General features: G+C 39.5%; 1 protein-coding gene across 1 annotated transcript in view; it reads right to left on the bottom strand.

Annotated features, from left to right (window-relative positions):
- Farsb (phenylalanyl-tRNA synthetase subunit beta) overlaps positions 1–22,312 on the bottom strand; it is a 65,602-nt gene that overhangs the window by 8,927 nt on the left and 34,363 nt on the right. The window contains exon 16 of the mRNA XM_042679121.1: positions 10,652–10,807. Within this exon, the coding sequence (XP_042535055.1) occupies positions 10,652–10,807 (156 nt within the window). The remainder of the gene's footprint in view (positions 1–10,651; positions 10,808–22,312) is intronic.

Raw genomic sequence — 22,312 nt, 5'->3', positions numbered from 1 at the left:
AATTCTAGTTACTCAGGAGGCTGAGATCTGAGGAGAGGCTGAGATCTGAGGATTGAGTTTCAAAGCCAGCCAGTGCTTTGAAAGTCCATAAGATGCTTTTTAACTACTTAAAGGCCAAAAGTGGAGCTATAACTCAAGTAGTAGAATGCCGGCCTTGAGCAAAAAAAAACTCAGGGACAGTATCCAGACCCTGAGTTCAAGCCCCAGTACCAGCATTAATAATAAAATAAAATAACCACTGTCCATAAATCTTGACTAGCCTTTTCAAGTTATTTTATATACACATGGCTGAAGATTTTTTTCACCTTCCATTATATTTAATCTTTAAGGCTTTTTTTCCCGAACTTCTCTAAATATATGTATTTCTTTTTGGGTTTTTTGTTTTGTTTTTAAGACAAGTTCCCAATATGTACCCTAGGCTTTGAATTCATAAACCTCCTGCTTCAGCCTCCCATTACTGGTATTATAAGGCACATACCACCCAGCTTTTTGGCCTCTTTTCATTTTTCTAAAAGTAGCAGTACGGGGAGTGGGGGGAGGGGGGATCAAAACCAAAAATGAATCAATATGTGAATCATTAGATATACAAATTTCACAATGGACTTCTAGCACTGGTATTAACAATTCACAAATTTAATATAAAATTACATTGACCTCTTTTTTTGAAACAGAGTGTCACTATGTTGTCCACACTGGTTTCCGACAGTTTTTCCAACTCAGTCTCCTAAGTAGTTAGGACTACAGGAATGCCACCAGGCCAGATTTGACTCTCATCTTGTAATACAGATTAAAAAACAAAAACAAAAACAAAAACCTTCCACTATCTTTCTAAAAACAACAGAGATAAGCTAAGCACTAGTAACTCACTACTATAACCCTAGCTACTGAGGAGGCTGAGGATATGAGGATTTTGATTTAAAGCCAGCCTGGGCAAGAAAGTCTGTGAGACTCTTATGTCTAATTAACCACCAGAAAACTGGAAGTGAAGCTGTGGCTCAATGTGCTAGCAAAAGAGGTAAGGGACAGTGTCCTGGCCCTGAATTCAAGCCCCACAACTGACAAAAACAAAACAAAGCAAAAACAGCGATGCCTACAAAAGCTTTCTCTCCGGAAGGTGAGTGCCAAAGTAATGTGACTTAGAAGGGGGACTGTGAGGCATCTTGAGCCTGGAGAGAAGGAGAAGAGAGAAGAAAAGCAGAGAAGGCTGGGTTCACATCAACCACAGCTCTTCAACAACAGTGTAAACAAAATGCCATCAAAATCAGAACTGGGACCTCCTGAAGGAAGATACCAGCTGCTGACCATTTGTACAAAATGAGCCCTGGGAATACCATGCAAGAATGTCAACCTGCTGGATTCCTGCAAAAATATGTTGTAATTAAACCTAAAACCAGAAGGGAATTTCTCCAAACACTGAGGGGAAAGACACATGCTAAGAGATTTGAAAAAAAAAAAAAAAAAAGACTGAAAAAGACAGGAGGCTTGTGGAGTTCAATCAAGGGAGCTGAGGAAAGAAGGTCTGGATGTGGGAGAGGAGGAACTCTGGGTAGCATGCCAGAGAGAAAGCCAGCTGAGAGAAAGCAGGAGGAAGGCATGTGAACTGTGACAGTCCTGCAGAAGCATTCAGGCTCATAGAAGTGAGCAGAGCAACCTCACAGGGAGAAGATGGCAATGGAGAAGAGGGTTCAGCTACAGCACCAGGCACTGATCTATAAGTAAGTGAGCAAGCTACACAGCTGGCCTTCCACATCTGCAGGCCCCTCATCAGCAGATTCAGCCACAGGCACATCAAAAATATTCAAAATAAAATGGTTTGCTCAATAAATGCTTCTTATCATTATTCCCTAAACTGAGCAGTATACCAAGGGTCTTAATTAGGCATTGTAAGTAATCTGGAGATGATTTAAAGAACATGGGAGGAATTGGATACTTTGTATGGAAATACCATGAATATGGTTTTACATACGGGACTTAGAGAGGACTAAGTCTTGAAACCAAACCCCTTGGACACGGAAGGAAATGTAAGTGCATATAAATGTATGTGTATTATGTATACACAAGTGTATGTAAAGTGAGACATTACCGGTTCTGAGAAGACCTTAGAATAGAAAGCCCTTCTGCCCAGAATATCACTCTAAGCAGCAATGGCTTAAATACAACAGGAGTTCTTTTCTCTTTCATGTCAAAGCTACAGTACTCTAGAATAGTAGAGACCTAAGTCTAGTTTGAAGGCAGGAGAAAAGGAAGTGCGAGGTAGTAAGAGTTTCCTTCTTCAGGGAATAAGGCCTTTATTCTCGGTGGCATATGCTCTGTACGCTGTAATACATTTATCAGCCCTAGAGAATTATTTATTTTTGCAGTTACCCAGCCATCTATCCAAACAATCCTTCGGGACTGAAGTCCACTAGGCCACCTACAGGGCAGACATATAGTTTACCGGAACATAACTAAGTCTTAGGACTTAGTGCTTTGTAAACCACTACGCTGCTCAATGTGGCCAGACCCGTGCCAATATCTAAATGCTAACTGATAAAAATTAAATTATATGATGAAAGCCGAGTAGTCAAAATTACACTAACATCTGGGACCTTCAACAAGCTTCTTTTATAGCTCTTTGTATTTAAGGTTTTTTCTCTTTTTTTTTTTCTTTTTGGTCAATTGAGGGGCTTGAACTCAGGGCCTGGGTGCTGTCCCTAAGATCTTTCACTCAAGGCTAGCACCCTACCACTGTGAGCCACAGAGCCATTTCTACTTTTCTTACTGGAGGTAAGAATCTCTCTAGGACTTTCCTGCCCAGGACTAGCTTTGAACTGTGATCTTAGATCTCAGCCTCTTGAGAAGGTAGATTTATAGGCATGAGCCACCAGTACCCAGCTATGTATTTAAAGTTTTTAGTGGAAGACTGGAACTCAAAGTCTGGTTTGAAGAACAAGGAAAAAAGGGAGTACATCATGGGAGATAAAAACATATTTCTCTCCCTGTCTGGCTAGTAGTGATAGGTAATTCTAAAGCATGAAATGCTGTTCTATGTAGTCCACAATATGTGTGTCAACAGCTCCATGAAGGAGAAATGGGGAGGATCAAATCTTACATAGGACAACTGTTTGGTGTCCTCCAAAGAGGAGACCTACTTCACAAAAGTGCTACTACTCTTATGGGGTTTTCTTATGTAGTGCACAAGCAATTTAACATGAAAACACAGAAATGTATATAGCCACAAGGCCACAAAACTATGGCCATAAACTGGCTGGGAACAAAAAGACAATCAGGGCCATGATCTAAGACATTGAAAGGGAGCTACACATACCAGGGGCCACTGGGCTGCCTTCTGGAGGCTGCTTGTGTTTCATCCTCATAGCTTTGTGTGCAGCTTAGACTTTAAGAAATAAAAAGTTGGCATCTGTAATCTGATAGCATTTATGTAAGAAAATAAGCAACATTAAAACTCACTCAGCACATATAATTACAAAGGTAAATGATGGTAATTTTAAAACTGAACTTTAAACTTAATTTTTTGTTACTAAGCCAGGCACTAATGGCTTACACCTGTAATCCCACCTTCCTAGGAGGCTGAGATCTAAGAATCGGAGTGTGAGTTCAAAGCCACTCTGGGCAGGAAAGTCCAAGAGATTCTTATCTTTAACTACCAAAAGGCCAAAAGTAGAACTATAGCTCAGGTGGAGGAGCGCTAGCTGTAAGTGGCAAAAGCTACGAGGCTCAGGCTCCAAGGTCAAGCCCTAGTACCAGCACAAAACAAAATTTTTTTCTGGTCATTGTTAACACTGCATTTAGTAAATAAAAAAGCTTTATATTTATCTTCCTAATGCATACAGCATAGCTATATATACAGTACTTAACAGATAACAGTTATCTGTGGTATTAAAATTTCATAGGGAAGCAATTAAAAAAAAAATCTTTAAAAGGTCCTTAGAGGAAAGGCAATTTTTAAAAGGCTGGTTACTAGACAGATTACAGACCTGTATGCTTAGCTACTTGGGAGGCATTTTGAGGTAGATTATAATCCAGGCTGGCTTTGGGGGAGAAAAATCCAACTCTATTTAAAAAATACGTGAAAGGAAAATAGGACTGGAAGCATGATTCAAGTGCTAAAGAACCTGCCTCACAAGTGCAAGGCCTAAGTTTAAACCCTAGTACCTCCCTAACCAAATAAAACATATAAATAATGCTGGCACGTGTGCTACAGCAATATCTAGCAGATGGAATATTAAACCTGACCTTTTAATGTGGGACTTGATGTCAAGAACTCTAATTTTCTGTGAGTACTAAGATGTCAAGTGCCAAAACTCATGAAAAGAAAAAGAAATCATTTAAAATTTTGTTTAAAAAAACAAAACAAAAAATGAGAGGGGACTGGGAAGGTGGCTCAGTGGTAGAGTGCTTGCCTTGCATGCATGAGGCCCTTGGTTTGATAACTCAGTACCATATAAGCAGAAAAAGCCGGAAGTGGTGCTATGGCTCACATGGTAGAGCGCTAGACTTAGCTGAAGAGCTGAGGGACAGCGCCCAGGCCCAGAGTTCAGGCCTCACGACCAACGGGGGAAAAAATGGGAGGGGCGATAAGAAAGATTAATAGAGAAGCATACACCTTTGTACAATTAATAGAAACTAACTTTTTTTTTTTTTTTTGTCGGTCGTGGGGCTTGAACTCTGGGCCTGGGCACTGTCCCTCAGCTCTTCAGCTCAAGGCTAGTGCTCTACCACTTGAGCCACAGCGCCACTTCCGGTTTTCTGGTGGTTTATTGGAGATAAAAGAGTCTCACGGTCTCTCCTGCCTGGGCTGGCTTTGAACTGCGATCCTCAGATCTCAGCCTCCTGAGTAACTAGGATTACAGGCGTGAGCCACCAGCGCCCTGCTAGAAACTAACTTTTAAGGGCTGGGAAGGTGGCTCAGTGGTAGAGCGCTTGCCTTGCATGCAAGAGGCCCTGGGTTCGATTCCTCAGCACCACATAAGCAAAAAAAAAAAAAAAACAGAAGTGGCGCTGTGGCTCAAGTGGTAGAGCGCTAGCCTTGAGCTGAAGAGCTGAGGGACGGCGCCCAGGCCAGAGTTCAGGCCCCACAACCGGACCCAAAACAAACAACAAAAAAAAAGAAACTAACTTTTAAAAAAAGGCGAAGTGAACAATGAATAGAGAAAACTTGATCTTATCCATATAGCATAGGGACGAGAATGAATGCGCTCAAAACTAAGACAGGGCCAAGTAAGTCCCACGGTAAGAGCTGAAGCCTTTAGGAACAGCCGGCAGCCCTTGTTACACTGCTGTGCCTAGGGTGCAGCAATTGCTCCCTAATGGTTGCATGTTGCTTCACATCTTCTAATTCCTTCAAAGATGCTATGAGAATGGCAGTATTTGAGAACTTGCCTCAAACACAAAAAAGCAGATAGCCAGTGGGACAGGAACTACTTTTACACAAGGTAATAAGGAGCTTAGAAATTTCCACATTTTTTCAAAGCCTATTGCCTTAACAGAACACTGTCTTTGTTAGGTAACTAAATATGGACACAAAGTGCACATTCATTATAGTCCAGAATGCTTGGCATAAATCAAACCATAAACTAAACACCTTGACTTCAATACAGTATTCCGGAGATACTTTCCTAATACATTCCCAGGCTCATATTACACTAAGAACCAGTGTGACCACCAGGAAACATCCCAATTTCACCCAGATATTTTAGCATCTGCAACCTTTCCCAGGTGTCCTGAGAGGGGAACAAGGTTAAGACCTACAGGTCAAGCCAATGATCATTAGGTATTACTGTAACAGAAGGTACCAACCTCACCACAGTGTGTGCATATGGCACAGGATTAAATGTGCAAACTACTTACAAGATTATTTTTCATTTCACAAAATGAATTCTGAACAGCATGAAAACTAGAATTGTCAAAACTGAAATGTCTTTCTCTTCACTGAGAGGTTTGCTTCAAGTTAAACTGGAGTTTTCCACAGCACTGTAAATAATCCAAATCGAAGTAGGTAACAAGCTAAAGAGGGAAAAAACCACATGCTTAAGCCACTACAGCAATCACAAACAAAACCCGCTACATTCTACAAGAAATTATTTTTGCCACTGATCTGCCCAGGAACCACATAACTGTTCTAAACACAAAAATGTCGAGAATTTTTCCCTTGCCCAGAAGTGGTTTTTGAAAAGGATAAATGCATCTTAACATACATAATTTAGTTTGCAACAAACCACAAAAATGAAGGGGAAGAAGCCTGAAAAAAATAAAACCTGTACATTTGCTATAATAATCTGATCAAATACCACTGAAACACTCTGTGCTGAACCCTTCTGAAGCCCTTAAAATAACTCTGTAGTCTACTAACAAGTTCAAGTTTTTCTTTAGAACACTGACCTTATTCTAGCATCAATGTGACATTCTATCTCACTTTATGGTCTTCAAATACAAAGTCGCTAAGCAAATGAAGCATATGTAAGACTAAGCGACCACGGCCATTCACTTTGGTTGTGGCCTTTCAAGTGCTCCACAGATATTCCCGCATGGTGTGGAGGGTGGCTTCCTACATAATGAGCAAGGTTACAACTCACACCAACACAGTTCCTTGGAATCAATGTGAGCATTTCTATCAGATTTCTCTTTACAACAAACAGGGCCAAGTTTCTCAAAGGAAACTCATTCTATTCCAATGAAGTGGTACATGAGGAAGCTGTGTAACAAACATCAGGAGGGACAGAAAGAAATTAGGTATAACCGCCAGTGTAATTAACATTAGCAGAAATCTCTGGTGAGCAGACTTTGCTCAGTTATAATTGCAAAGCCACCAGGGATCTTTAATTATTAAAAAGTAAACCATATGCCAGAGTAATAGAAGACAGCTCACTAATCAAGAATGGTATGAAACAGTAGTTCTTAATATGGTTCTAATCTACTTTTTGATACTCTGAAAGCTTTTCTTAGCAGAAACAGCTATTGCAAAATTTGAAAAATGATGTAGCTAAATGCATCCCAACAACTGAACTATAATTTTATGTATGAGTCTGGAAAACAATTTTTCCCCTTAGTTATGGTATACGTGTATACATATACATTAGATGAAGAACTAATACGAGCTTGCTACTGACTTCTTTTGACAAGCCATTTCTTTAGACCTTGATTTGACCATAAAAAATGGATAATCATATTTGTCATTAGATAATCAAAATAGACTTAGAAATCCCTATGAAAAATGAGGAACAGTTATTTACAGTGACACTAATTCTCTTTGGCTTGACAGCTCTTATAGAAAGCATCCTAAGAAAGAAAAGCACTTGGGAAGTAGGAGCATGTTCATGAATCCAGGGAGACTTATGTGGCCAGTGATGGTGATGGGCAGTGAAAATACAGACCCCACCTTTTCACAAGGAAAGCCAGCTAGACATTTTGTGTATGTGCTGATTGCTCACATATATTTAAAGGAGCTTCTCAAATTCATGCATCTTGAATATTTCATTGATATAAAAACTTTAAAATATGATACTCTTCTATTATGAAGGCCAAAATAGACTAAAAAGAAAACACAAATCTGAATCTGTAAATACTCATAATAATAATAATAAAAAAAAAATATAGCTGAGAGCAGGAGAACATGTAAGATTCTGAGTTCATGACCAGCCTGAGCTATCTATTAAGGGCTAGGATGAAGTGTAGTGGTATAGTGCTTACTTAGCATGTACAAGACACTGCCTACTGTCAATCTGCAGCACCATAAAAAACAAAAAATAAGCAAAATAAGTAAACAAAAATTAAACAAAAACTTGGCCTAACAAAACTAACCATAAAGATCTATAACCACACAAGAAAGAGTTTTACCATCTATGGATGTATTTCTTAATTTAAAAAGTATATTGTAAATTAAAACAGCATTATTTGCGTTAACATACTTAGGATTTCAGTTATATCATAGGTTTAGAATTATAAAACTCTGACTTTAAAAAGGAGATTGAATTGGGCACCAGTGGCTCACAACTATAATCCTAGCTACCCAGGAGTCTGAGATCTGAGGATCCCAGTTGAAAGCCAGTCCTGGAAGAAAAGTCATGAGACTCTTATCTCCAATTAACTACCAAAAGCTGGAAATGACGCTGTAACTCAAAGTGGTAAAGCACAAAAGCTCAGTGACAATGCCCAGGGCCTGAGTTCAAGGTCTAGATCTGGCACACAAAAAGGACAGTGAAGTCAGGTACTGGAGATTCATGACTGCAATCTTAGCCACTAACAGGCTCAGATCCAAGAACCACAGTGTGAAGCCAGCCCAAGCAGGAACGTCTGAGGGTCTTTATCTGCAATAAAGTAACCCAAAATAGCCAGAAGTGGAGCTGTGGCTGAAGTGGTAGAGTACCAACCTTCAGGAAAAGGCTCTCAGGGACAGTGCCCAGGTCCTGAGTTTAAGCCTTAGGATTGGTACAAAAGAAAAAAAAAAAGGCGAGGGGGGGAGTTTGACACACATTTGCTGAATAATAAAAAGTTCTAAATGGTGTATGTATTATGAAATTTTCCTATGATGAAGGTGAAAGCTTCCGCATTAGCAAGATTTCTTATATCTGAATTCTTGGTAGAGGCATGACTACTAGCAACCATGAAGCCTTCATCCTAAAATTGTGGGACACCTATTACCTACCCCAACACCTATCACTGCCATATCAGTCCCACTATAACACAGGTCTAATTCACTCACCTATTGAAAAGCAGTAGCTTCAACGCTTCCCTCCTAAGTGGCTGAAACCCCTACTGACAGGAATATGAAAGGTAGATGGCTTCCACAACCCACAATTAAATCACAGGGCACTCCCTGCTCTACACCATGTTTGCCATGCTTAGCTTCTGCAAGGGGTCTGCCAAGTTTCCCCTGGCCCCATCTATTCCCCCCAATGCCCATCTCACTTTGAAGGCTCCAGGCCTCATCTGGTGTCTTGGAGAACTGGAGTACAGTGGCCTCTTATCTTCATGCTCCTCAGCAATAAGGCGTATGTCTTACCTGTCCTTGTCTCCACCTGTCCTTCGAATACAGAAGGAACTTACCCAGGCAGCAAAGTCAAAACATAAAAACACTGGTCTATATAAATATCATTACTATAAGTGTCATATAAAGAATGACATCAACAAGTCAGGTTTGAATGTACCATTTCTGCTCTTTGTAATCTTACAAGTAATTGAGACCTCACTTATACGGCACAATCTGCTTTAGAACTGAAGTGCTTCTAACCTTGGTCACTTATTTTTTAAGTAAGAGTTCCAAAGTTCTGATAAACAAGTTTGCAGAAGAGGAGGACAGGTCTCAGAAGTGAGACTTCTAGAATGGTAAAGCAGTGAACAGCTAAAGGCACTGTGAAGGTGACAACATGGCCTGTGGAAGCAATACTGAGGGACAAGCCTGACTCAGTCAACTCCTATGACTAGCCTCACCCTAGTTCCTTCACTTCCTTACACCATTAAATCTCTTGATTTTATTGAAAAATAAATAAAACAAAGACAACTCCATACATCTTCAGTCTAAAGAGACGAGTATATGTCAAGATCATTTTCAAAAGAAAAAGAATTCTCCAAATGAAAGAGAAAACAAAAATTAAACCACCACCAACAAAGAAGCAATCTCTGAGAGTTAGGGAAAATAAAATATAAACAAAAATATTTCTGCACCAAATCTTCTATCACATTGTAAATAATTTCTAAATAACTTAAAAATGAAATTTCTCTTAGAATGTTAGGATGTCAAAAAGTTATTAAAAATCAGTAAACAGTAGGGATAAGGAGTAAAATATTTTCTCAAGTAGTTTTGGGGTCTCTTGTCAAAGAAAATAAACATACTCAAACTACAGAGCCACGAAAAGCAAACACTACAGAAACCCTGAGACAATGAAAAACCAGCTCAGCCATAGTGTGAGTACCGTTCAATTAGCTGAATATTACAATTCTTAGACCAAGATTCACAGGATTGTTATGACTTGACTAATGTATATGAAGTCTTTCAAAAAATGTTGGGATTTGTGTGTTTATTTTTTTCTTTTGCCTTAAAGCCTCAGATGGCTCTGAGTGCCAACTGTCATTTTGGGTTACCCAGCTTTTGGCTTGAACTTCTGGGCTCAGCACAACACTGGCAGCAGGAAGGTGCCAGGAACTAGGGATCACCATGGCTCTTATGGAACAAAAAGTATATTGTTCAGCACTTAGGAGTTATTACACATGTATCCTGAAAGTGCCAAGGCAAAAGGGATAATTTTGTGAGGCTCATGCCTATAATCTTAACTACCTAGGAGGCTGAAATCTGAGGATCATGATTCAAAGCCAGCCTGTGGAGGAAAGCCTGTGAAACTCTCATCTCTAATTCATCACCCAAAAAGCCAGAAATGGAGCTTTGGCTCAAGTGATAGAGCATCAGCTTTGGGCCAAAAAGTTAAGGGATATGTTCAGGCTCTGAGTTCAAACCCCATGACTAGCCTGCAAAAAACAGAATAAATGAATGATACATTCTGTAAAATATTCATAATTGAAAAAAGCTGTATCTCCTTTTCTTTCTACATCCAGTAAATCAAAAGCAGGAAACACCAACCAATCAACCAGAAAAAAAGTGTTAAAGGAGCTGGTCTATTCATCCATTCTTGCTGCATCTGGATCCGGCAGGTCTTACCCTCTGACGCTTTAATCACATAGCCGCCCTTGTCTTCACCAGGGGGCACATTGAGCAGCTGCATGACCCTGTCCAACAGTCCATGGATTATCTCAAACCCAGGATTCTTGTTGTAGTAAACAGCACAGAGATGCCTGTAGTTTTTTGCACCTACATCTGGAAAAATACAAAAACTGGTCACAAAGACACATTAACCATTATTTAAGGAACGTATTATCCCCAACACAAACTTGGGCAAATTAACAAAAAAGAAAACCGATTATTTAACATAAAGAGAAATATTCAACATCAGAAATGCAGGGTAAGATAAAAGTCTTTTCGACCACCAAATTCCCTGAGGTATTTAATCTGGAGGGAGGAGTGAGTATCCCTCAAAGTTGACCTAGAATATAAGATTTCTTTTGCAGTACAAAGTTGTCAAACTCTTTGTAAACAGTTTAGTAGTATTTATCAGTATTACAACCCATACTCTCTACCTATGATACCTTCCAAAGGAACTAATCCAACAAGAAGACTTTGTTTACAAAGACGTTTACTCTAAAATTACTATTTCCAATGTAAAAAATTAGAAACAATCCATCCAGAATAACTTTCAAAAACACAGTACAGTTACTCCTGAGAATGCTGCACTAGCTGTTAGAAAGCCATTTTATGAAGGTTTATCCCAACAGAGTAAAAGAAAATAGTACATTAAAAAAATATATGTCACCAGATGCCAGTGGTTCAAGCTTGTAATCCTAGCTACTCAGGAGGCTGAGATCTGAGGATCTTGGTTCAAAGCCAGCCTTGACAGGAAAACCCATGAGACTCTTATCTCCAGTTAACCACCAGAAAACCAAAGTGGCGCTGTGGCTCAAGGGTAGACCACTCACCTTGAGCTGAAGAGCTCAGGGACAGTGCTCAGGCCCAGAGTTCAAGGCCCGGAGTTCAAGCCCCACGACCAACCAAAAAAAAAAAGTCACAAGTTCAAAAAGAATCATAACTACACTGTGTTGTGAAAAAAAATCTGTGAAGTTAGAAAACTATGAAGCAAAGCTGGCAATGATAATCATTAATGATAGGCTGGTGGTGGCCCCAGGTGCAGGGACATGGATGCTAGAGAGGACCCCGAAGAAGCTTAGAATCCCAGCAACGCTCGTTTTTAAATCTCAGTGGTGGTTATAGCCATGTCTGTTTTATAATCTTTTAAAAAATATATAAACAATACATAGTGTATATATAGTGTATATACAGCCTTCTACATAAATCTTCATAATTAAAACATGGAAAAGAAGAGTAGGAAAAAGAGAAAGAGGAGAAGGAAAGGGAGAAAGGAGGAGGAAGAGCAGAAAGAAGGAAGAAGAGAAGTAGAGAAGAAAGGAAAGCAGAACAAAGAAAGAAGGGAAGGGGAAAAGGAGTGGGAAGAAAGGAAGAAGGAAGAGAGGAAACAGCAGCAGCAGTATACAGATGAATCGTGTGTGTGTGTGTGTGTGTATGTGTGTGTGTGTCAGTCGTGGGTCTTGAACTCGTGTGTGTGTGTGTGTGTGTGTGTGTGTGTGTGTGTGTGTGTGTGTGTGTGTGTCAGTCGTGGGTCTTGAACTCGGGCCTAGGCGCTGTCCCTGAGCTCTTCAGCTCAAGGCAAGTGCTATACCACTTGAGCCATAGAGCCATTTTCGGTTTACTGGTGGCTAATTGGAGATAGTCTCCTGGACATTCCTGCCAGGGCTGGCTTCGAATTACAATCCTCAAATCTCAGCCTCCTGAGTAGCTAGGATTACAAGTGTGAGCCACTGACGCTCAGCTATAGATGAATCTTGAGGGCAGTCAGTGAAATGAAACAAGCCAGTATTAATAGGACAAACCCCACCTGATTCCATTTAGATAAGATATCGCTACTGAGCTGCAAGCCCACACCTTCCATACCCTTAGCTCTCTCTTCACAGTAACAGCATAGTAAATGATGACTGCCACAGCTGGGGGGGGGGGGGGGGGGGGGGAGGGGAGGGGGGGGGGAGGGGAACTGCTGCTTTGTGTGCAGTTTCAGCCACAGAGGAAGAAGAAAAAGCTGAGGTCTTCTGAATGTGTACAGTTAATCACACTGCACTGCACACTCAAGGATATTCTGAGGATAGTTCTTACAATTTTTAAACTACGTAATTTCTGAAAGTATATGGTGTACAGAATCACAACTATGCAGAAATTAAAACTTCCAGATCTAGGGAAGAAAAAAATAATAGAAACAAAACAAAAAAAAACTGTTAACAGAGGTTAAGTTTGGGTAGGGAAAATGTTTTTTAAATTTCTTTTTTCAAAAATTAATATATTCTATCTTGAAATGAAAACATTCTATAAAAACCCAGTATTCAAAAAAAAGACTAACAATTCATAAATGAACTCTGATGTACATAGATAAACAAACTATTATCTATACAATGGAATATGACTTAGCAATACAAAGTTACAAACTATTGATGAACTTGACAACTTGGCTGACTCTCAAAGGCCTTATGCTGGGTAAAAGAAGCCAGTCACAAGTCTACAGAGAGTATATGCCTGTGTTTATATGACCTGGCAAAGTAAAAACTTCAGCAAGAGAATAGACGGTGGCTGTCTTCATTTATATGTGGAAGAATGTGACTAAGAGAACAGCAGGAGGTGTCAGGGTAATGGAATGATTCTAGATTTTGTGGTGATGGTTTAAAAAGTGTACCGCATATAAGACTCAAAGTAAAATAGTACCATTTAACTTTATAACTACTATACACTATGGCCCTTTAGTAACAAATATGGGACTCATTTTGCTTTTCATATTATAAGAGAAAGAAGACAATGTCTATCTCAGGGAATAAACTGAAAACAGAAAGTTCTTTCATACTGACATACAATGAGCAAAAGCTCTTCTAGAGACTCATCACCACAGGTAAGAGCTACTAGTCATACTTACATAAGACTTCCTTTTATCTTCCTAACACCCAAGTAAAACATGGGTATTTTAAGACTCCATACTCCATTAGTAAATTCAGAGGACAGTGAGCACATAAGCAGGGTAAAAGAGAACTACATATACTGGTACTCTGATAATGTCAGGTGTTTAAGTGCCTGTCAATCAACCTATGTCCATATAATTAATTATGAAAAGCAAGTATTATTGTGCACATAAAAGAGATGGAGAGGGGGGGCTGGGAAGGTGGCTCAGTGGTAGAGCGCTTGCCTTGCATGCATGAGGCCCTGGGTTCGATTCCTCAGCACCGCATAAGCAAAAAGAAAAAAGCCGGAAGTGGTGCTGTGGCTCAAGTGGTAGAGTGCTAGCCTTGAGCTGAAGAGCTGAGGGACAGTGCCCAGGCCCAGAGTTCAGGCCCCATGACCGGACCCAAAAAAAAAAGAAAGAAAGAAAAAAAGACATTTAAACAAGGTTAACTAGACTTTGGCTCCAACCAACCCAGTTCCTGGAACGGAAAGAATGCCTCTAGGTCCCCCTCCCCTTAACAACATAACCCACCTTGATTGTTCAAGTTAGGGACTGACCCATAAAACAGATAGGTTGTAATATGGCTCCAACTGGCAACACCACGTGCCAAGGTAAACTCCGCCTATTGGCCACCTGTGTGTGATCTGGTATGACTGTACAATCCTTTGTGTGTGTTGCGATCCCATTAGTCACCTGCGCACAACCAGGCTCGACCTCATGGATTTTTGCCTTTAAAAACCAAAGTACTTGGGTCGCTCGGGGTCGCAGTATCAGCATCCGAGCCTGTGTTGCAGCCCTGGCCGGTCAGTGTAGGAACCTTCTCAATGAAGTTGCTTCTTTGTTAACAACTTTGTTGCGGTGGGCTCTGTCACTCCAGATGACTAGGTGGGCTTGCCTGACTGTCTTCCTACTACACTGAAATAATTTTTTTTTTAAGTTGGTGAAGTTTCTATTCACCAACAGCATTCTAATTTATACAAAGTCTATTCTGAGTTCAATTTCTGATTGAACAGACATGGAGAAACAAGTATTCTTACCATTTAACATTTCTTAGTGCATTGTATGTACAAGGCTCTTGACTCCATGCAAAGTAGAGGTCAAAGCCTGGACACTGTTGCACTGTTGCCTTAATGATTTTCTGAAAAACAACAAGTCTGGAAAAAGAAGGAAGCACACACAAACACTACTAAACAAGGCCAGAGGCAGAGAGTGGGCCATAATCCAAAGGTCAGGTGAGGTCCATACAGGAACACCAGGAAGCTGTTATTCTCCACCTTCCCATTTCTAAGGATAAAGAAATCTTACATCTAAAAGCAAACTGAAAGGTGCAAGAATAAAGATCAATATTAAAATCAGGCAGGCATAAAAGCCCACTGACCATCACATGAACATACTAAAATAAGGGACTTAAGTCTACTATGTACTCCACCTTCCCTTTACCTACCTCTCCCTCTCTCCTCTCCTCCTTTCTTTCTCTCTTTTTTTCTCTCTTCCTGAAGGGGAAAAAAATGAAACAGAACCAAATTATCCCTTTCATACTACTGCTTTGCTTCTGGGTATTTCTGCCATGTGGTACCCATTTGTTAGTGTCACATGCTTCCACTTTAACACACAAGCACGTATTGAAACTACTTTGTAGTTCCGTTTTGACTGTGAGAGTAGACCAGCAGTAATGCCACCATTCAGAGAACTCAGCAACATAAACTAGAAGCTTTATTTTGGTAACCTTTGCTTTGCAATATTCCTTTCCTGATCACCAAATTATAGAAAACTTATCTTTCTGAAAAGGATCACAACTTCTGAATCAAAAACGTGAATTTTTTAAACAGTGTTTTTAGTGATCAGAGCAATGACATAATAAAAATAGAGAACTTAAAAAATTAAATTCTACCTTATTTAGGAAAGGTTTCAAGATCTTCACAGACCACACATAAGACACACACACTTTTATATTTAATTTCGAAAGATTTTAAAGAAAGACCACTGGCATCTCTAGCTATGTAATTAGTAGTTAGATTAGACTCATTACTAAGGTCTCCTTCCATCCTACCACTGATTGGCTCAATTTCACATTTCCCAAGGACTACCATCCCCACTCTCCACCCCACAACTTGCTTCTTCTTCACATCTTGCTCAGATATTCCCTCTACTGTAGTTGAATTGAATTAAAGAAGAAAATAACCACACACTCTATTTCTACCCATTCCTCCTTACAGAAACTGCTATGTACACTAAAATTCCCATTTCCTAGTATTTGCACTGAGAGAACATATTACATCACAGGAAGTTCACTAACTACAAGCCACAAGCAAGAACTATTTAAATTTCATGCCAAAGCTAGGGTTTGTTGGAAATGCCTCAGTTCTTTATAACTCAGTTAACAGACCTCTTGTGTCATGCCATCAAACAATTCTGCTTTTTAAATGGAGCTGCCAAGTATGTCAGCCTAAATTATCCATGTATTTCACAGACTTCAAAGTACTGCCTAGAGAGGGCTGATCTAAACCACCCAAAGGAGGGGAGGCTAGCTACAGTTCTGTAGGCTGAAAGAACATGCCAAGCAACTTTTTTCTTTAAAAAAGAATGGTATGTGATGTCTCAGTATATGACTATACATAAAATTCACATTTTTGGAATTAGGTTCCTGCTTGGTGTAGATCCTCTCTCAAGAATATACCGCTGATCAGAAGTGAACTGGTTGTGCTGGGTAATGTGATCATGTAAAAGAGACTGGAAAAGGGCAGTCTTCAAGAGACCCTTTTCCATCCCTCATGTCACATTCACCTAGAAGCCTACACCAAGATGCTGGGAAACCAAGAAGACTTCTAGGGGAGTCAGGGACTGATATAATGCTGAGACTACAGCTTGGTCAAGCTCCAAAAATAAAATCAGTCACCTTTGTATCTATGTCTACTCCACTCAGCCATCCTATTTATTAGTACTGGCACCTACAGGACCATAATTTAGAATGCAAAGTCTGCTTAGCTCCTAAAGAATTCTAGTGCAACTGAATGAAAGAATTCTGTGAAGCCTTAACATCTTCAAATATAGTATACAATATAGGGAAAAAGGAATCTTATACTCTTGATAAGACTGTAAGTCAATATAAAAATTCTTTTTGGCTGGGTGCTGGTAGCTCATACCTGTAAGCCTACCTACTCAGGAAGCTAAGATCTGAGGATCGCAGTTCAAAGCCAGCCTGGGCAGAAAAGTCACTGTAAGACTCTTATCTCCAATAAACCACTCAGAAAACCAGAAATGGCGCTGTGGTTCAAGTGGTAGAGTGCTAGCCTTGAACTAAAGAGCTCAGAGACAACGCCTAGACTCAGAGTTCAAGCGCCATAACCGACAAAAAAAAAAAAAAAAATTGAGAAAACTTAGGACCAACTTCCCTTAAGTACTTCTATATTATGCCTCAAAGTACAGACTTCTCAATTTTAAATAATGCCAAAAAGCCAAAAAACAAATGTGAAGAAAAATGTATAACCTTCTCAACGCATGAGGGGGAAAGTTATATCCTTGTGGGTTAGCTTTTATTTGGTTACCATAAACCTGGAATGGATTTTTATCTATTAAAAAAATACAATATTCAATGCATGACAGAGCACATTATATTCATGTTAGCAGATCTTAACTCTGTGAAACCAAACATACTAAAATAACTTTCTATATTAAAAATGATATATTTACACAGCTAAGATGCCATCACATATGCGGATGATGCTACTTCAAAAATTGTTAATGTCAATGTGCCTTATACCCATATTTTTTGAATTATTAATTGGAAATTCTACATGCCAAAAATATGAAATAGTGAAATTAAATTAATCCAGACTGATGACATAAGCCTTCCCTGGAAAACCGCATTCCACATGTGGATGCTAGATAATCTTCCACTATTGGAGGGTTCCAGAATTAATGGACCACTTCTCAGAACTGAGATATCTCATAAGACCATAATGAAATGTTTTATTGAGCTCTTTATCAACCATATACTTATACAAAAGACTATAAAGCTCTAGCTCCTATATTATATTAATTTATTTCTTTGTATGTTTGTTGTCCTGGTGCTGGGGATCAATCCTAGGACTCTGCATAAGCCCCGATGTTGTAACAGCTTATATAAAGCAAACACACACACACACACACACAAAACACATAACTGACAGCAGATTAAAAGAATAAATTCAATCTCAAAGACAACAGAATAAGTTATGTTCTCTGGTAGCCATGGTGGTAAAGAAAGGAAGGAGAAAGAAGAATCTGAAATATATTGCAATTAAAGGCTTTAAAAAGTTCAGTGCTAAGCCTGGCGCTGGTGGCAGATGCCTATAATTCTAACTACTCAAGAGGCTGAGATCTGAGGATAAAGGTTCAATGCCAGCCTGGGCAGGAAAGTCCAGAAGACTCTGATCTCCAGTCGACCAACAGAAAACCAGAAGTGGTATTGTGGCACAACATGGTAAAGTGCTAGCCTTGAGCAAAAAGGAGCCCAGGGTAGGTAGGTAGGTAGTAGATAGATAGATGTATACATACATACAGTGGTTAAAGCCAAAGTGCACAGTTCTCCACTGACACATGTCTAAGTGACAAATGGATCCTGCTAATCCTGCTAATCCTGTGAACTTTACAAATCAAACTAATTTCTCTAGTCTTTAGCGCCTTTTAAATTCAAACACCTAAAGTCAGTCATGGGCTTCCTTCCCCTGGCCAACCAGTGAGTCCAGGTGTGCCGGCAGCTTCAATAGCCCTAAGGAATAATGAAGGATTGCAGAGCTCAATCTGGATATAAGAAAAGGCCACGTTAGTGGTATACAATTTATACTTGCTTTTCTTGGCAGAAAGATTACAATTTACAATTAGGTCTTTCGCTCCCCTGCATCCCACCTCCCTCCCTCTCTCAATTCATTCTTTCCTAGTTATAGTTATGCTTCATACTGAACAGAAAGAACTAGTAATGACTGAAATCAACTCACAGAGCAGCCTGATATGAAGGCTTCAGCACACCACTGACTTCTGTTTTTAAACTGAGCAATTACTCTATGGTAGTCTGTATTCAACTTCTTGTTCCAATAACACATGCCACCCTGCCCAATAGAAAAGATAAATCAGCTCAGTCCCTTTGAGGCCTAATTTTTAAAAATGCTGCAGCAACTTCTGATCTTGAGGTTCAATAAATGCACTAGCCGGCTCTCTTAATAACCTGAATGTATCTAATTTACAGTAGAAGTAAATGCTTCAAGGGTATGCCTGGCTCACTATCAAACCAGCAGCCTGATGATCTCATTCAATACAGATGGTCTCTTGGATTGTCTGTTAAATCTGTTAAGAGTCCATATTAATCTAGCACTCGTGGTTCACACCTATAATCCTAACTACTTAGGTAGATGAGATCTGAAGACTGTGGTTCAAAGCCAGCCTATGCAGGAAAATCTCCAATTAAGCACCAAAAAGCTAGAAGTAGAGCTGTGGCTCAAGTGGTAGAGTGCTGCCTTGATCAAAAAAACTCAGGGACACTGACCAGACCCTGAGTTCAAGCCCCAAGACCAGCACAAAAAATGAAGGAAAGGAATGCGAGAGGAGGAAGGAATGAGAGGGAGAGGGAGAGAGAGAGATACATTCTGGTCAATCATGAAAACAGGGTCCTTGTGAGCACCAAATTGACTGTAGTTTCATTTCCAGTTTGGAAGATATGATTGTCACACATAAACTGATATGAGGCTAAGATTGTTGGGTGTTTCTTAATATTAACTAAATAAGCCAGGGTAGTTATCACTCCATTGTGCTCCCTGGGTACTTCATACATTTGGAATGCGATCTGTAAGAATTTGCTTTAGGTCTGTCCCCTTCCACTTGGCAACTTTTTTTCCGTAGTCTAAAAGAAAAAGGAAGGATTGGAGGTATAGCACTTGCCTAATAAGCCCAAAGCCCTGAATTCAAATCCCTGTTCTGCTAAAAGGAAAAGTAATTCCAAAATATTTTCCAGCAATGTGCTGAATGAAACTTTTGGAGGCATGCTTGCCACTCATCTCCTCCCACTCAGCCCACACTAATGAGAACCAGAGAAATTTTCATTTAACTCATCAGTCATTATACTTATGATGGTTTACTATTTATTTCTCCAGGAAGTTTCATTATTATGAAAGAGATCAATCTAAGCTAGGTAAATCTAACAAAAAAATGGCTTAAGAGTCAGTAAAAATATACAACTATCTTATTGAAAAGTTGGTGATGATTTTCTCTAAAACCAAATCAACATTCCTATTTTCTTAAGCAGACTCCTTATTGCCCCTAGTGCCTCACCAAAACAACCATAATACTTTGATGGCCAGAAGAGGCTTTCAAGTTACTCTAGTAGAAAAAATTCCATAATCCAAGATACTAGGTATCTGAGACTACTAATACTTTAACAGTAAGAGCAAGAGCAAACATTGCTTATTATGAGGCAATTTCATTCAATCCATATAACAAGTGTAATAAAGTGCCATCACCATTGCCATTGTATACATTAAGAAACTGAGCCACAGAGATACTAAATAAATTGCCCAAAGCCAACCACTGGACACTATGGTGCTGATTTGCTTCTCTATAGAGTTCTGATGATAGGAGGGAACCCACATAAACATATTTTAAATACTGCATTAGAAAAGCTGTCTTTGCTATGAAATAAAATCCAGGCCCATCTAAACAGAAAACATACTCCAAATAAATTAAAACAAACCTATGTTTTCAAGATGACAGACTTACCTAGCACATTTATTGCCTTCATTGTTTAAATCCTATCAATATGACACAAAGTAATTTTTGACAAAAAGTAGTACAAGACAACGAGGAAAAGTAGAATTAAATGGAAATGAATTGTGGTAAAAGTAGAGTCATTTCAAATGAAAATGGGCTAGGGGGGAAACAAAGGTCTGCTATGGAGACAAGAACTCTTCTCCACAGTGCAATGGTTCAAAGGAAATGTTAATCTTTTGAATAAAAAGGTACATAGCCTGGGTTTCATTTGTTAAAAATTGGCTGACAGCACTAGCACTTAAGATCAACATCTCAATAGAAGAATTCTTTCCAAACACACAGTTTGGGGCCAGTCTGTGCCAGGACCTTTCAACATACAGATTAAGAAAACAGCACAGGCTCCTCTACCCAGGATTGCAGGTAATACAGTGCTCCCTGCCTATAGCCAAACTTTTCAGCAATTGCAGGGCCTCCATGTGCATGTCATCCTCATTCTCTGGACATTGAGCTCCTGCTCATGAGCATGCCCAACCCATGGAGCTCTTAGAGACCCTGGCATTATGGAAGATGTCTACTGTCAAAAGGGTCATAACAAAATTTGGGGGGAAGTGTAATGTAATTAACCTAATCCTTTGCTTATAAATATTGGCAGATCACGGATCAAAATAGTACAAAACATAAAGAACCAAGGTTGAAGTCAATGTTAACAAAGTTACCCAATATTGGCATAGGTAACAAATTCTCAGCCCCAAGTCATAAGAACCCTCAAAACTATTTGCATCTGGTACAAACAAAAAAATGTTTTTCACTTTCTATTATAGATTTACCACCACCCCACAAAAACATTCTACAGGTTGATATTGAAATGAACTTGTATCTCTAAGAATATATGCACCAAGACCTAAATTCTGGCCCCAGCTCCAAGTCCAATATTTTATGAAGCTCTGGGAATATTACCAGTTATCTATCTAAATTTTCCAATTTGCTGGAAAAGAGATGGAAACCTTAAACAAAACGTTTACTGTCAAAGTATTCTCACAACACCTACTTCCAAGATACAGTTTCTGACTACTTTTATAGTTAAGAACGATGCTTTCAATCCCCTTCAAAAGGAATTGAGTCAGGCACAGGTGACTCATGCCTATAATCCTAGCTACTCAGGAGGCTAAGATCTGAAGATTGTGATTCAAAGCCAGCCTGGGCAGTAAAGTCTCCATGGGACTTTTAGCTCCAATTAACCATGCAAAACCCGGAAGTGGCACTGTGGCTCAAGTGGTAGAGCACTAGCCTTGAGCACAAAGAGGTTCAGGGACAGTGCCTAGGTCCTGAGTTCAAGTCCCACAAATAATAAGAAAAAAAAAGAAAAAATTGAAGAAAAGGTTTCTGCTTTTCCTTGCCATTCAAGGGAACATATTCTCAATTTTTCAGTCTGAAGTAAGAACCACTGAATAAACACTGCCAGAATGGTAGGTACAAAATCCTGAGAACCAAGGACAGCTGCCAGCCATAGTCACTGAGGCACTGCTCATAAGGGGACCTCTACACATGCAGGTCCAAACCATGCATTAGAGTCTGCGCCATGGCCTTTGAATGAAACAGACTTCTTTGGCAAGTGTGTATTTACTCACTATACTCACAGTTAATAAACAACCAATGCATTTCTAGTGTTGCTATATTAACAAGTGCAAGTGATACTCAAAAGGAACAAAACCAGTGAAATGCATTCACTATTACTGGTACAGCTCAACTAGAATGCCAAGATATCAAGTGTGTTATAATGATATGCATACAACTTATACAATGTAAGGAAAAAAAAAAAGGAAAGTGTCTCATTGCTTTTTGCTTGTTTGTTTTGTGGTGCTGGGGATTGAACCTACGCTCTTATATATACTAAATAAATACTTTACCACTGAGCTACAATTCCAGCCCTCTGGGGCTATTCAAGTTGAAGTTTTGTTTTGCTTTGTTTTTATGTT

Source organism: Dipodomys spectabilis, unplaced genomic scaffold (genome assembly GCF_019054845.1).
Source record: "Dipodomys spectabilis isolate Male_0828 unplaced genomic scaffold, ASM1905484v1 ptg000051l, whole genome shotgun sequence".
NCBI classification, from domain to species: domain Eukaryota; kingdom Metazoa; phylum Chordata; class Mammalia; order Rodentia; family Heteromyidae; genus Dipodomys; species Dipodomys spectabilis.
Note: the sequence above shows the minus strand (reverse complement) of the source record. Positions and strands in the feature narration are given on the sequence as shown.